General features: G+C 42.5%; 1 protein-coding gene across 11 annotated transcripts in view; it reads left to right on the plus strand.

Annotated features, from left to right (window-relative positions):
- The window catches only part of tnikb (TRAF2 and NCK interacting kinase b), a 96,652-nt gene that overhangs the window by 16,519 nt on the left and 62,669 nt on the right, over positions 1-17,464 (plus strand). For 9 of the 11 annotated variants that reach the window (XM_042308560.1, XM_042308569.1, XM_042308567.1 and 6 more), the window contains exon 1: positions 7,377-7,763. The exons of 1 other annotated variant lie outside the window; for it this stretch is intronic. In XM_042308560.1, the coding sequence (XP_042164494.1) occupies positions 7,707-7,763 (57 nt within the window). In that variant the 5' untranslated portion in view covers positions 7,377-7,706. Of the gene's footprint in view, positions 1-7,376; positions 7,764-17,464 lie in introns of those variants that run through there. One more of the 11 variants, XM_042308568.1, reaches the window with a different exon arrangement.

Genomic DNA, 17,464 nt, shown 5'->3' on the forward strand with positions numbered 1-17,464 from the left:
AAATGAGGCTGCTAGCATGCTAGCTAGTCACTGCATGTATCCACTAGCAAGTCAGTCTGCCGTGTGTGGCTGGTAATTTTTCATGTTAGCAGTTGTGGAAAAAGTACCCAATGATCATACTTGAGTAAAAGTAAAGATACCTTAATAGAAAATGTCACACCCTGTCCATAGAGAGCCCTTGGTTCTCTATGGTGTAGTAGGTCAGGGTGTGACTAGGGGGTGTTCTAGGTGATATAGTTCTATGTTGTTGCTCTTGGTATGGTTCCCAATTAGAGGCAGCTGATGTTCGTTGTGTCTAATTGGGGATCATACTTAAGGGTTCCCTTTTCCAAACTGCTTTGTGGGAGATTGTTTTTGAGAGAGTGCATGGAGCACCTCAGTACTGCACGGTCGTTCTTTGTGTCTTGGTTTGTTTTAAGTTTCACTCACATAAAGATGTGGAACTCCAATCACGCTGCGCCTTGGTCCGTCTCTCCACACGATCGTGACAGAAAATGACTCAAGTTGAGGTGAAAGTCACCCAGTAAAATACTACTTGAGTAAAAGTCTTAAAGTATTTGGATTTAAATATACTTAAGTATCAAATGTAAAAGTACAAATCATTTAAAATGTCTTATATTAAGCAAACCAGACGGCACAATGTGTTTATTTTATATACGGATAGCCAGGATAGCCAAGCACTTGCGTTTAGTGGGTCTACCAGATCAGAGGCAGTAGAGATGACTATGGATGTTCTCTTGATAAGGGTGTGAATTTGACCATTTTCCTGTCTAAATGTAACGAGTACTTTTGGGTGTCAGGGAAAATGTATGGGGTAAAAAGTACATTATTTTCTTTGAGAATGTAGTGGAGTAAAAGTTGCCAAAAATATAAATAGTAAAGTACAGATACCCAAAAAAACAACTTGAGTAGTACTTCAAATTATTTATACTTAGGTACTTTACACCACTGGTAGCACTTACAGCTGTAAGTCTTTCTGGGTAAGTCTCTAAGAGCTTTCCACAACTGGATTGTACAACATTTGTCCATTATTATTTTCAAAATAACTTCACCCTGCTCAAGGGGATAATCACATGTTTACCCATCTACCAATAGGGGCCCTTCTTTACGAGGCGTTGGAAAACCTCCCTGGTCTTTGTGGTTGAATCTGTGTTTGAAATTCACTGCTTAACTGAGGGACATGACAGATAAGTGTATGTGTGGGGTACAGAGATGGGGTAGTCATTCAAAACTCATGTTAATCACTATTATTGCACACAGAGTGAGTCCATGCAACTTATTATGTGACTTGTTAAGCACATGTGTACAACTGAACTTATGTAGGTCATAACAAAAGGGTTGAATACTGATTGACTCAAGACATTTCAGCTTTTCATTTGTAATAAATGTGTAATCATTTTGAAGAACATAATTCCACTTTGACATTATTGGGTATTGTGTTTAGGCCAGTGACAAAAAGGATGTATTTAATCCATTTTAAATTCAGTCTGTAAAACTTTCTGAAGGCAAGGTATATATTACCATTAGTATATTACCATTAGTATATTATCATTAGTATATTACCATTAGTATATTACCATTAGTATATTACCATTAGTATATTACCATTAGTATATTACCATTAGTATATTACCATGTGTATATTACCATTAGTATATTACCATTAGTATATTACCATTAGTATATTACCATTAGTATATTACCATTAGTATATTACCATTAGTATATTACCATTAGTATATTACCATTAGTATATTACCATGTGTATATTACCATTAGTATATTACCATTAGTATATTACCATTAGTATATTACCATTAGTATATTACCATTAGTATATTACCATTAGTATATTACCATTAGTATATTACCATGTGTATATTACCATTAGTATATTACCATTAGTATATTACCATTAGTATATTACCATTAGTATATTACCATTAGTATATTACCATTGTATATTTTATATTACCATTAGTATATTGTTTAGTATATTACCATTAGTATATTACCATTAGTATATTACCATTGTATATTACCATTGTATATTACCATTAGTATATTACACACTGTATATTAACATTAGTATATTACCATGTGTATATTACCATTAGTATATTACCATTAGTATATTACCATTAGTATATTACCATTAGTATATTACCATTAGTATATTACCATTAGTATATTACCATGTGTATTTACACGTTCTTGCTACCAGTTGTTTTTAGCCCTGTTTATATGTAGGCCTATATTCACCTATGACACATACAGTGACACTCCTGCACACACATACACACTCACACTAACACACACACACTCACTCACACTAACACACACACTAACTAACACACATACACACTCACACTAACACACACACTAAGACACACACACTCACTAACACACATACACACTCACACTAACACACACACTAAGACACACACACTCACTAACACACATACACACTCACACTAACACACACACTAACTAACATACACACACTCACCCACACACTTACACTCACTCACTGTTTATTATTATTGTTACTAAGTAACACACATACACAGTCACACTAATCCCTGACTACATGTACATATCTACCTCTACACACTCAGTACACCCTGGCACATGTACATATCTACCTCTATACACAGTATCACCTGGCTACATGTACACATCTACCTCTATACACACCAGTATCACTGGCAACATGTACAAACTTCTACCTCTATACTCCAGTATTACATGTACATATCTTCTCCAGTCACTTTCTCCTAATCCCTGACTACATGTACATATCTACCTCTATACTCCAGTATCCCTGGCAACATGTACATATCTACCTCTATACTCCAGTATCCCTGGCTACATGTACACATCTACCTCTATACCTCCAGTATCCCTGGCAACATGTACATATCTACCTCTATACTCCAGTATCCCTGCACATTGTACATTTGGTACTGGCACTGACCGTACTGTAGCGTCCTCTTTTATTTCTTATTTCTCGTGGTTTTAATTTTAATTAATTATACTATTTTGATATTGAATACTGCATTGTTGGGTAGGGCAAGTTAAGCTTTTCACTGTACTTGTGCATGTAACAAATAAAACGTTGTCCCCCTCTCTCCTCATTGTTCCTTTCTCTCTGTCCCCCTCTCTCCTCATTGTTCCTTTCTCTGTGTCCCCCTCTCTCCTCATTGTTCCTTTCTCTCTGTCCCCCTCTCTTCTCATTGTTCCTTTCTTCTCATTGTTCCTTTCCCTGTCCCCCTCTCTCCTCATTGTTCCTTTCTCTGTGTCCCCCTCTCTCCTCACTCTTCCTTTCTCTCAGTCCCCCACTCTCCTCATTGTTCCTTTCTCTGTGTCCCCCTCTCTCCTCACTCTTCCTTTCTCTCTGTCCCCCTCTCTCTCACTGTCTTTCTCTCTGTCCCCCTCTCTCACTGTCTTTTTCTCTGTGTCCCCCTCTCTCTCATTGTCTTTCTCTCTGTCCCCCTCTCTCTCACTGTCTTTCTCTCTGTCCCCCTCTCTCATTGTCTTTCTCTCTGTCCCCCTCTCTCTCACTGTCTTTCTCTCTGTCCCCCTCTCTCACTGTCTTTCTCTCTGTCCCCCTCTCTCACTGTCTTTTTCTCTCTGTCCCCCTCTCTCTCACTGTCTTTCTCTCTGTCCCCCTCTCTTATTGTTTTTTTCTCTCTGTCCCCCTCTCTCTCACTGTCTTTTTCTCTCTGTCCCCCTCTCTCTCACTGTCTTTCTCTCTGTCCCCCTCTCTCATTGTCTTTTTCTCTTTGTCCCCCTCTCTCTCACTGTCTTTCTCTCTGTCCCCCTCTCTCATTGTCTTTCTCTCTGTCCCCCTCTCTCACTGTCTTTCTCTCTGTCCCCCTCTCTCATTGTCTTTTTCTCTCTGTCCCCCTCTCTCTCTCACTGTCCTTTTCTTTATTTTCTCTGTCCCATCTTTGTCCCACTCTTTCATTCCATTTCTCTCTTTCACTTTACTCTATCTATCATTGGCCTGTTTCTATGAACTGCACGTTTTTCACAGACTGTTCATGCCTTATAAGAAATCCTGTCACGCCCTGACCATAGAGAGCCATTGTTTCTCTATGGTGTAGTAGGTCAGGGCGTGACTTGGGGGTGATCTAGTATATCTATGTCTATGTTGTGTTCTAGTTTCTTTTTCTATGTTGGTGTTTTGTATGATTCCCAATTAGAGGCAGCTGGTAATCGTTGTCTCTAATTGGGGATCATATTTAAGCAGTTATTTCCCCACCTGTGTTTGTGGGATCTTGTTTATGTGTAGTTGCCTGTGAGCAGTCCGTTGTCTTCACATTTCGTTCCTTCTTTTTTGTTTTGTGCGTTTCAGTTAATAAACATGTGGAAACCTTATCACACTGCACCTTGGTCCGACGAACGTGACAAATCCCAAATAATGAACTATCATACACTTAATTATGTGTGCGTTGATGAGATGTTAACTATTAAACAGATTTGATGTACCTGTCTATTATTGATCTATTTCTTCTTTATTGAACCAAGTCAGTCAGTTGATGACCTGGCCAGAGGCAACACGTTGCAATGAAGAACTGTCTGTCTAAAGAACATGATTTGTTGGAGTTATTCTTCCCAGGGGTGAACAGTTCAACAAGTATCCCCTCAAGACCTGTATAATCAGCCCTGATCTCTTTCACTCTCCGCCTCTTGTCTGCCTGCCCAGTTCGACAGATGAATCATTACTATCTGAATGAATGCTCCAGATTACATAACTCTGACTGGGGACAAAACATTAATGAACACCTGCTCTTTCCATGACATAGACTGACCAGGTGAATCCAGGTGAAAGCTATGATCCCTTAATGATGTCACTTGTTAAATCCACTTCAATCAGTGTAGATGAAGGAGAGGAGACAGGTTAAAGGAGGATTTTTAAGCCATGAGACATGGATTGTGTATGTGCATGACCCACAGACGCATATGCCCAACAAGTGTGGACTGCAGATGTTCACAGTGAACTAACACCAGTACTTCCTACCAGTTCTCACAGTCATATCAGAATCAGACATTCGTCCATCTTTCTCAAATGTCAAATTTCGGTGTGTTTAAGGTTAGGTTTAAGTTCAGGCATTAAGTCTAATTCTTAAGGTGAGGCATTAACTCTGCATGGTTATTTTAAGGGTTACATTTTTGGATAGACTCAAAACCAAAATATCAAAAGCAACTTTCTATTACTGAATTCGAACTTGCAAACTTTGAAATCAGAGACCGATGTTTACACCCATCCAAAACACCGAAACCTACTTGAAGATAAGAGCGCTCACTGTTGCTCCTAGTGGCCAGTTTCCACGTTATCTCGCGATGTCCTCAGACATGGATGGATGTGGAATACTGACTTGTACCACAGATGACCTAGCTGACATGGATGTGGAATACTGACTTGTACCACAGATGACCTAGCTGACATGGATGGATGTGGAATACTGACTTGTACCACAGATGACCTAGCTGACATGGATGGATGTGGAATACTGACTTGTACCACAGATGACCTAGCTGACATGGATGTGGAATACTGACTTGTATCACAGGTGACCTAGCTGACATGGATGGATGTGGAATACTGACTTGTATCACAGGTGACCTAGCTGACATGGATGGATGTGGAATACTGACTTGTACCACAGATGACCTAGCTGACATGGATGTGGAATACTGACTTGTATCACAGGTGACCTAGCTGACATGGATGAATGTGGAATACTGACTTGTATCACAGGTGACCTAGCTGACATGGATGGATGTGGAATACTGACTTGTATCACAGATGACCTAGCTGACATGGATGAATGTGGAATACTGACTTGTATCACAGGTGACCTAGCTGACATGGATGAATGTGGAATACTGACTTGTATCACAGGTGACCTAGCTGACATGGATGGATGTGGAATACTGACTTGTATCACAGGTGACCTAGCTGACATGGATGAATGTGGAATACTGACTTGTATCACAGGTGACCTAGCTGACATGGATGTGGAATACTGACTTGTACCACAGGTGACCTAGCTGACATGGATGAATGTGGAATACTGACTTGTATCACAGGTGACCTAGCTGACATGGATGTGGAATACTGACTTGTACCACAGGTGACCTAGCTGACATGGATGTGGAATACTGACTTGTATCACAGGTGACCTAGCTGACATGGATGAATGTGGAATACTGACTTGTACCACAGGTGACCTAGCTGACATGGATGTGGAATACTGACTTGTATCACAGGTGACCTAGCTGACATGGATGAATGTGGAATACTGACTTGTACCACAGGTGACCTAGCTGACATGGATGTGGATTACTGACTTGTACCACAGGTGACCTAGCTGACATGGATGTGGAATACTGACTTGTACCACAGGTGACCTAGCTGACATGGATGGATGTGGAATACTGACTTGTACCACAGGTGACCTAGCAGCGTACTAGACTCTCCCTCCTACTACCTCTGACTTTGCTGATAGCTACTTTACTGAAGAAAAATGTACTTACTGTGATATGTGGTTATGACTAAAATGTCAAATGTAAAAATGTAGTAGTTGACTTATTCACACACACACCCCTGTTACAGTCACTCTTCTAGAATACTGGAAATGTCCCTCTCCTCGTGTGTGTATGACTAAAAACAGACTTGAAGTGTTCCTCCCTCTTTAACCCATAACATTCTAAGCCGTTGGGGAGGAGGGGGGCAGTTTCCTGATCTTTCCTGTGTCTCTCAAATATAGGGCAGACACTTCAGAACAAATCTTTTTGATTTTTCTGTGTGTGTGTGTGTGGGGGGGAAGGACTATCTGTTGTTCCATGGTGTTTATCTGTTAGTCAGTGAGTTCGTCTGTGCTATTAGCAGTCAGGCCAGATTCATTGTTTCATCAAATAATATTTGTTATCTTATAATAAATATATATCTAAATCAAATAGGTAAATGGTCCTTGGTATGACCTTTTTAAAACAATTCTATATGTCAGCAGGTTAATGCTGCTTCAATGATGCACAACAGTGAACACCAGTTTGTCATGTGCATATCACACACTCAAATCTTCACTATAATTAGTTTTGCAGTCAGGAATTGAGAATACTCTTCAGTGTATAAGACACACAGTTTAAAAAAGTTGAGCGATGATGATGGTGGTGATGTTGTTGTTACTGCTGAGGATGATATTAAGACTGAAGATACAATGAACCTTTCATGTGGAGGAGGGGGCTTTTTCATAACTGTCCCACACACGCGTGCATGTGACATTGTGGGCGTCCCTGTTTTCAGGAGACCCGCCCTCTGCTCGTGCAGCCAGGCCACTCCCGTGAGCGCGAGACTAACCCTTTTCCGGGGCGCTTTGCATTCTCTCGCTGTGTGTGGGTATACAGTGTGTACGCAGCTGTGCTCTCTTGCGGAGTGTGTTTTTTTCACCATCCTCCGGTGGAGGGGGCCCGTGCAACCGAATACAGCATGTAGGACCTGGATCACCTCGGTGTCTCAAGACGTGTTCCCCCGGGATCAATCGGAAAAACGGATTATATTACCCATTGTTTATGGACTGTTATTAACGGACGCCAGCAGGGATATAACGTGGGATTTTAACAGCTGGATAAGGGAGGGGAGAGGGGGTTTGTCCTCGGTAAATGAGCGGAGAGGAAGCTTCCATTTTGAGAGAATCATGGCGAGCGACTCCCCGGCCCGGAGTCTGGATGAGATAGACCTGTCAGCACTACGGGTAAAGCGCGCGTGTGTGTGTGTGTGTGTGTGTGTGTGATAAAATAGGCACTGTATGAATGAGACGTTTTCTCGAGCACTTGCCCCATCCCCCGTTAACGACTGCCTTTTGCACCGACTGTGTGGTTGTGGTTGGCGTCTTCGATCCGTCGTTACCTGCCATGCATCCGCTGATCAGATCATTGATTTAGATCAACCGATGTATGCTGGGGTTTCAGCTCCCTCCCACGCGCGTTACAACCTCAGAAAGCCTTTTTCTCGCAACAATTGGAACGTGATGTAATGGAACCCTGGGTCTGTGTTTGTGTCTAATAGGCACCTCTGTCTGTGTTTGTGTCTAATAGGCCCCTCTGTCTGTGTTTGTGTCTAATAGGCACCTCTGTCTGTGTTTGTGTCTAATAGGCCCCTCTGTCTGTGTTTGTGCAGGCCCCTCTGTCTGTGTTTGTGTCTAATAGGCCCCTCTGTCTGTGTTTGTGTCTAATAGGCCCCTCTGTCTGTGTTTGTGTCTAATAGGCCCCTCTGTCTGTGTTTGTGTCTAATAGGCCCCTCTGTCTGTGTTTGTGTCTAATAGGCCCCTCTGTCTGTGTTTGTGTCTAATAGGCAGGCCCCTCTGTCTGTGTTTGTGTCTAATAGGCCCCTCTGTCTGTGTTTAGGGCACCTCTGTCTGTCTGTAGGCCCCTCTGTCTGTGTTTGTGTCTAATAGGCCCTCTGTCTGTGTTTGTGTCTAATAGGCACCTCTGTGTTTGTGTCTAATAGGCACCTCTGTCTGTGTTTGTGTCTAATAGGCCCCTCTGTCTGTAGGCCCCTCTGTCTGTGTTTGTGTCTAATAGGCCCCTCTGTCTGTGTTTGTGTCTAATAGGCCCCTCTGTCTGTGTTTGTGTCTAATAGGTCCCTCTAATAGGCCCCTCTGTCTGTGTTTGTGTCTAATAGGCCCCTCTGTCTGTGTTTGTGTCTAATAGGCCCCTCTGGCTGTGTTTGTGGCAGATGTTAAGCTGTCTGTAGCGCTGCATCACACACAGTTGAATTATATTAGAGAACAGCAGAAACTGGTTATGTGATGTTTGTGAGGTCCGTGACCACAGCACTCTGATGTGTGTGCGTCCTCTAGGACAGGAATACCCAAGGAGGTCCGGAGCCTGGTGCTTTTCTGTTCTACCTGATCATTAATTGCACCCATCTGGTGTCCCAGGTCTAAATCGGTCCCTGTTTAGACGGGAGCAACGAAAAGCAGTGGGATTGGCTTCGAGACCGAGTTCAGTTTGAGGGCTCTAAGACAGTTGTCACCCCCCCCACAAGCAAAGGAAATGTAAGACCACTGTTCTTTGTGCTGTGTGTTTTGACAGCCTCTGTAGTCTCACATAGTCATTACAGGCAGGTCGTTACGCAACAGGATCTTACCAGCAGCAGCAGGATCAAGCCCCAACATGACAGGCAGGAGCGGCTGTGTGTGTCTGTATGTATGTATGTATGTATGTATGTATGTATGTATGTATGTATGTTAGATTACATTCTTGTCACATGGCTGTGAATGATGCACGTGCTATGCAAACACACATACATACACATTTGCGGTATCTGGATGGTAGAAATCTGGCACGTCCAACATCACGTTGACTCATTCATCCTCTCTCTCGATTTAGATCAATGAGAGAGAGAGAGAGAGAGAGAGAGAGAGAGAGAGAGAGAGAGAGAGAGAGAGAGAGAGAGAGAGAGAGAGAGAGAGAGAGAGAGAGAGAGAGAGAGAGAGAGAGAGAGAGAGAGAGAGAGAGAGAGAGAGAGAGAGAGAGAGAGAGAGAGAGAGAGAGAGAGAGAGAGAGAGAGAGAGAGAGAGAGAGAGAGAGAGAGAGAGAGAGAGAGAGAGAGAGAGAGAGAGAGAGAGAGAGAGAGAGAGAGAGACAGAGAGAGAGAGAAATGAGTTAAACGAGTTAAACAATTTGCAGCTTCTCAGCTCTTCTCTCTCTCTCTCTAATAGATGTATGACAGTTATTACCTCCACTGCTGGCCTCTTGAGCTTTCCTCCAGATCTGCGGTGCGACTGGAAATTAGGTCACCTAGATGCAGAGAGCTGGGGAGCAGCACACTGCCTATGGGAGAGGATTTCCTTTTCCTGTCTCCCCTCACTTCCCCTAATCAAATCACAGTTTATTGGTCACATACACATGGTTAGCAGATGTTAATGCGAGTGTATCGAAATGCTTGTGCTTCTAGTTCCGACCATGCGGATATCTAACAAGTAATCTAACCTAACAATTTCACAATAACTACCTTACAAGTGTAAAGGAATGAATAAGAATATGTACATAGAAATATATGAATGAGCGATGGCCGAACGGCATAGGCAAGATGCAGTAGATGGTATAGAGTACAGTATATACGTATGAGAAGAGTAATGTAGGGTATGTAAACATTATATTAAGTGGCATTGTTTAAAGTGGCTAGTGATACATTTATTACATCAATTTTTTCATTATTAAAGTGGCTGGAGTTGAGTCAGTATGTTGGCAGCAGCCACTCAATGTTAGTGGTGGCTGTTTAACAGTCTGATGGCCTTGAGATAGAAGCTGTTTTTCAGTCTCGGTCGCAGCTTTGATGCACCTATACTGACCTCGCCTTCTGGATGATAGCGGGGTGAACAGGCAGTGGCTCGGGTGGTTGTTGTCCTTGATGATCTTTTTGGCCTTCCTGTGACATCGGGTGGTGTAGGTGTCCTGGAGGGCAGGTAGTTTGCCCCCAGTGATGCATTGTGCAGACCTCACTACCCTCTGGAGATCCTTACAGTTGTGACCAGGGATCCTCAACTAGATTCAGCTGCGGGACCATTTTTTAAAACATGTTTCTTGAGCGGATGTTTGGGCTGGCGGGACATAATTACAAATAATTTTGTAGACTACAAATTGACCGCAAGAAGCCCAAACAGATATTTGACTAAAACATAATTTCAAACCTTACTTACATTTGTATACAATTAGGTCTCTCTATTATGCGTGGGAATACTTGTGAAAATATGACAAATAAAAATCACTAGGAGTTGATTTCCTGTTTTTTTATGTCCAACATTGAAAGTCAACAAAAACTTGGTGGCCAAATAAAAACATAACCACCCATGGCCCAAATTCACCCCGTGGGCCACCAGGTCTGGAACCCAGCTAGGGCCATACCGGTATTAATGCACGGACCAGTTTGAGTTTTACTTTACCTTCTATAAAGTTATTTGAATGTTTGTTTTGTTAAATGTGATAAGTTGTGTATAATGTCCATTTTTAGAGTTGACTTTCACTACTTGAGTCATCTCTCGCTCCATGCTGCTTTCCACACATAACTAGCCCCGCCCCTGTCACTCAAGGAGCTCATTTGTTTTTCCTCGACCAAGAGACACTTGCGGGGATGCACTGATATGACATTTTTGGCCGATATCCAATATTTTCCTTGCCAAAAAAACAGATAACCAATATTTAAAAAATGTAGTGCCCTATTAAGCATTCTTGTACAGTTAAGTAGTTGAAACACACACTGACCAAAAAGGTATTTTGTTGGCATTTACATATGTCCCATTATGAGTAAAACATAATCAAATCCTATTTCTTCCACTTACATCCCTTACTTTTTTATTTGTAATAATTACAATTACAACAATACTGAATTAACACTTATTTTAACTTAATATAAAACATGAATAAAATCAATTTAGCCTCAAATAAATAATGAAACATGTTCAATTTGGTTTAAATAATGCAAAAACAAAGTGTTGGAGAAGAAAGTAATATGTGCCTTGTAAAATATGTGCCATGTAAAATAGCTAACGTTTAAGTTCCTTGCTCAGAACATGAGAACATATTAAAGCTGGTGGTTCATTTTAACATGAGACTTCAATATTCTAGGGTAAGATGTTTTAGGTTGTAGTTATTATAGGAATTATAGGACTATTTTTCTCTATACCATTTGTATTTCATATACCTTTGACTATTGGATGTTCTTATAGGCACTATAGTATTGCCAGTGTAACAGTATAGCTTCCGTCCCTCTCCTCGCCCCTACCTGGGCTCGAACCAGGAACACATCGACAACAGCCACCATCGAAGCAGCGTTACCCATCGCTCCACAAAAGCCGCGGCCCTTGCGGCGCAAGGGGAATAACTACTCCAAATCTAAAAGTGAGTGACGTTTGAAACAGTATTAGCGCACACCCAGCTAACTAGCTAGCCATTTCACATTGGTTACACCAGCCATTAGGCTGATAGGCTTGAAGTCATAAACAGCGCTGTGCTTGTGAAGAGCTGCTGGCAAAACGCACAAAAGTGCTGTTTGAATGAATGATTACGGGCCTGCTGCTGCTCAGTCAGACTGCTCTATCAAATCAGACTTAATTATAACATAATAACACACAGAAATACGAGCCTTTGGTCATTAATATGATCGAATCCGGAAACTATCATTTCGAAAACAAAACGTTTATTATTTCAGTGAAATACGGAGCTGTTCGGTATTTTATCTAACGGGTGGCATCCCGAAGTCTAAATATTCTTGTTACATTGCACAACCTTCAATGTTATGTCATAATTACGTACAATTCTGGCAAATTAGTTCGCAATGAGCCAGGCAACCCAAACTTGCATATACCCTAACTCTGCGTACAATGAACGCAAGAGAAATGACCCAATTTCACCTGGTTAATATTGCCTGCTAAACTGGATCAGTAGTTATAACTAGTGATTATGATTGATTGGTTTTTATAAGATAAGTTTAATGCTAGCTAGCAATTTACTTTGTCTTCTACTGCATTCGCGTAACAGGCAGGCTACTCATGGAGTGCAATGGTTAGAGCGTTGGACTAGTTAACTGTGCGGTTGCAAGATTGGAACCCTGAGCTGACAAGGTGAATTTTTTTTGTTCTGCCCCTGAACAAGGCAGTTAACCCACAGTTCCTAGGCAGTCATTGAAAATAAGAATGTGTTCTGAACTGACTTGCCTAGTTAAATAAAAGGTATACATTATTATTATTTTAAAAAATGTAAAAAATAATCGGAAATCGGCGCCCAAAAATACCGATTTCCGATTGTTATGAAAACTTGAAATGGCCCTAATTAATCGGCCATTCCGATTAATCGGTCGACCTCTAGTAACGATGCTTCGTGGGAGGCAGTCGTTGATGTGTGCAGAGGGTCCCTGGTTCGAGCGCGGAGAGGGACGGAAGCTATACTGTTACACTAACATTTCACGTAAACTCTGTTTCTTGTCTGCATCGAAGTAGCGGTCCTTGTACCTAGCATCGAGCATGTTGGCCACACAGTAAAGAGGCTCAGAGAGAATGTCTGTATCGAAGTAGCGGTCCTTGTACCTAGCATCGAGCATGTTGGCCACACAGTAAAGAGGCTCAGAGAGAATGTCTGTTAAAGAAGTAGCGGTCCTTGTACCTAGCATCGAGCATGTTGGCCACACAGTAAAGAGGCTCAGAGAGAATGTCTGTTAAAGAAGTAGCGGTCCTTGTACCTAGCATCGAGCATGTTGGCCACACAGTAAAGAGGCTCAGAGAGAATGTCTGTTAAAGAAGTAGCGGTCCTTGTACCTAGCATCGAGCATGTTGGCCACACAGTAAAGAGGCTCAGAGAGAATGTCTGTTAAAGAAGTAGCGGTCCTTGTACCTAGCATCGAGCATGTTGGCCACACAGTAAAGAGGCTCAGAGAGAATGTCTGTTAAAGAAGTAGCGGTCCTTGTACCTAGCATCGAGCATGTTGGCCACACAGTAAAGAGGCTCAGAGAGAATGTCTGCATCGAAGTAGCGGTCCTTGTACCTAGCATCGAGCATGTTGGCCACACAGTAAAGAGGCTCAGAGAGAATGTCTGTATCGAAGTAGCGGTCCTTGTACCTAGCATCGAGCATGTTGGCCACACAGTAAAGAGGCTCAGAGAGAATGTCTGCATCGAAGTAGCGGTCCTTGTACCTAGCATCGAGCATGTTGGCCACACAGTAAAGAGGCTCAGAGAGAATGTCTGTATCGAAGTAGCGGTCCTTGTACCTAGCATCGAGCATGTTGGCCACACAGTAAAGAGGCTCAGAGAGAATGTCTGTTAAAGAAGTAGCGGTCCTTGTACCTAGCATCGAGCATGTTGGCCACACAGTAAAGAGGCTCACCAAATCTCTTGTTCACAGCCTCTACTAGAGAACTTTTCCAAGTTTACCACACGGTCTGTGTGGGCAGTTCTGTTGAGCTGGCGTTTCAATGCCATGACAGAGGGTATCACGTCTGCTGCAGACACAGTTGACGAGCTTATTTCTCCAGTCAGTCTGTTCGAATGGAGCTAGGACTGTGTTCATGGTTTCAATGAGAGTCCACTGGTTTGTACTGATTGTTACAGGTAACTCATAGTCGGCTACGTACACACCAAGCACTCGTTTTTGTTCCAGCAGGCTCTCCATCATATAAAAAGTACTGTTCCATCTGGTGGAAACGTCTTTCCGTTTTCACTCCTAGCTGCTCCTCTATTGCTTGCAAGCGGCTGTATGCTAGCTGTGTGTTTTAAAAGGACCCGCTAACTTCCTACCTGTTGCCACTGTGTCAGATATGCACGGCAAACTGGCGACTCCGCATTCTTCCAAAGCCTTTGTCATGTTACGTGCATCATCACGTAGCACAGCGTGTACTTGGGGATTTTCCACGTTTCAAACATGTTCTCAAATGCCATTGAAATAGCAGCAGCGGTATGAGAACCAGCATATTCTTTTTATTTTATTTATTTAATTTCGCGGTATCCAATTGTTAGTAATTACGATCTTGTCTCATCGCTACAACTCCCATATGGGCTCGGGAGAGACGAAGGTCGAAAGCCATGCATCCTCTGAAACACAACCCAACCAAGCCGCACTGCTTCTTAACACAGCGCGCATCCAACCCGGAAGCCAGCCGCACCAATGTGTTGGAGGACACACCGTGCACCTGGCAACCTTGGTTAGCGCGCACTGCACCCGGCCTGCCACAGGAGTCGCTGGTGCGCGATGAGACAAGGATATCCCTACCGGCCAAACCCTCCCTAACCCGGACGACGCTGGGCCAATTGTGCGTCGCCCCACGGACCTCCCGGTCCCGGCCGGCTGCGACAGAGCCTGGGAGCGAACCCAGAGTCTCTGGTGGCACAGCTAGCGCTGCAGTGCCCTAGACCACTGCGCTACCCGTGAGGCCAAGAACCAGCACATTCTTGAGCATGCAATACGGCTTACCGAGATATTGTGCATCCCTAATGACAACGATGCACTTTGCTTCTTAATATAAATCCATTTAGTGTTCTATAGTTACACAATTAGTTTGTTTCTTACATCTGCAAACAGCTAGGTTGTTTTTTCTAAGCAAGTTGGGCAGCAGCGGTATGAGTCAGATGAAATGTAATTAGCTATACAGCCTGATAATATCAGTGATGGTGTAGAACTAAATCAGCATGGTTTTTGTGCATCAGTACCTTCTAAATCAAAGAGGATTATGCAAAGCATGAATATGTTACCTACATGAAGTACACTAAAAAGTATGTGGACACCCCTTCAAATTAGTGGATTCTGCTATTTCGGCCACAAACGTTGCTGACAGGTGTATAAAATTGAGCATACAGCCATGCAAACTCCAAAGACAAACATTGGCAGTAGAATGACCTTACTGAAGAGCTCAGTGACTTACAACGTGGCACCGTCATAGGATGCCACTTTTCCAACAAGTCAGTTCATCAAATTTCTTCCCTGCTGTAGCTGCCTGGTCTATTGTAAGTGCTGTAATTGTGAAGTGGAAACATCTAGCAGCAACAACGGCTCAGCCGTGAAGTGGTAGTCCACACAAGCTCACAGAACAGAACCACCGAGTGCTGAAGCGCCTACCTTACTACCGAGTACCAAACTGCCCCTGGAAGCAACGTCAACACAAGAACTGTTTGTCTGGAGCTTCATGGTCTGGGGCTGTTTTTCATGGTTTGGGCCCCAACTTTAACACTACAGCATCCAATTACTTTTTAGACAATTCTGTGCTTCCAAATTTGTGGCAACAGTTTGGGGAAGGCCCTTTCCTGTTTCAGCATGACAATGCCCCCATACACAAAGCCAGGTCCATGCAGAAATTATTTGTTGAGATGGTTGTGGAAGAACTTAACTGGCCTGCACAGAGCCCTGACCTCAACCCCATTGAACACCTTTGGGATGAATTGGAATGCAGACTGCTAGCCTAAAGGCCTTTTCGCCCAACATCAGTGCCTGACCTCACTAATGCTCTTGTGGCTGAATGGAAGCAATGTTCCAACATCTAGTGGAAAGCCTTCCCAGAAGAGTCTTATAGCAGCAAAAAGGGGACCAACTCCATATTAATGCCTATGATTTTTGAAATGACATGTTCGATGAGCAGGTGTCCACATAGGTTTGGTCATGGAGTGTAGCTAAGAGAAAACATTCAATGTAGGTCAAGTTTATAGGGTCCCCTAGGAAACATTTATCAACACTTTGGTTCCTACCCTGTCACAATAACTTCTCTCTGGCATTTTAATTAATGCAACACTGTATTCAAAGTGCCCACTTATATATATTTTTAACCTATATTTAACTAGGCAAGTCAGTTAAGAACAAATTCTTATTTACAATGACGGCCTAGGAGCAGTGGGTTAACTGCCTTGTTCAGGGGCAGAACAACAGGTTTTTACCTTGTCAGCTTCGGGATTCGAACTAGCAACCTTTCGGTTACTGGCCCAACACTAGCCACTAGGCTACCTGCTGCCCCTAACTATAGAATTTGAATAATCATTCTATTTCCATGATTCCAACAGTTTTGCTGTCAAAATCGGAATTGCAACATTTGGTTAAAAATAAGGCCTAGATTGTTTATCCATATGGTGCAGCCCTAGGTGGCAGGGTGGAAATGAGTGCAGGAAATGCAGAAATTGATGAAAATGCTGAAAATTGTTTTGGTTGAAGTTATATTGAACAGCATGAAACAATCAGAATGGAGAAAGACTCATTGAAATCACATAGAATGGATGTGTTGCCACCCTGGGATCACTCACTACTCATAAAGTACCTTAGGATCACTCACTACTCATAAAGTACCTTAGGATCACTCACTACTCATAAAGTACCTTAGGATCACTCACTACTCATAAAGTACCTTAGGATCACTCACTACTCATAAAGTACCTTAGGATCACTCACTACTCATAAAGTACCTTAGGATCACTCACTACTCATAAAGTACCTTAGGATCACTCACTACCCATAAAGTACCTTAGGATCACTCACTACTCATAAAGTACCTTAGGATCACTCACTACTCATAAAGTACCTTAGGATCACTCACTACTCATAAAGTACCTTAGGATCACTCACTACTCATAAAGTACCTTAGGATCACTCACTACTCATAAAGTACCTTAGGATCACTCACTACTCATAAAGTACCTTAGGATCACTCACTACTCATAAAGTACCTTAGGATCACTCACTACTCATAAAGTACCTTAGGATCACTCACTACTCATAAAGTACCTTAGGATCACTCACTACTCATAAAGTACCTTAGGATCACTCACTACTCATAAAGTACCTTAGGATCACTCACTACTCATAAAGTACCTTAGGATCACTCACTACTCATAAAGTACCTTAGGATCACTCACTACTCATAAAGTACCTTAGGATCACTCACTACTCATAAAGTACCTTAGGATCACTCACTACTCATAAA

The sequence above is a fragment of the Oncorhynchus tshawytscha genome, linkage group LG29 (assembly GCF_018296145.1).
Source record: "Oncorhynchus tshawytscha isolate Ot180627B linkage group LG29, Otsh_v2.0, whole genome shotgun sequence".
Classification (NCBI taxonomy): Eukaryota; Metazoa; Chordata; class Actinopteri; order Salmoniformes; family Salmonidae; genus Oncorhynchus; species Oncorhynchus tshawytscha.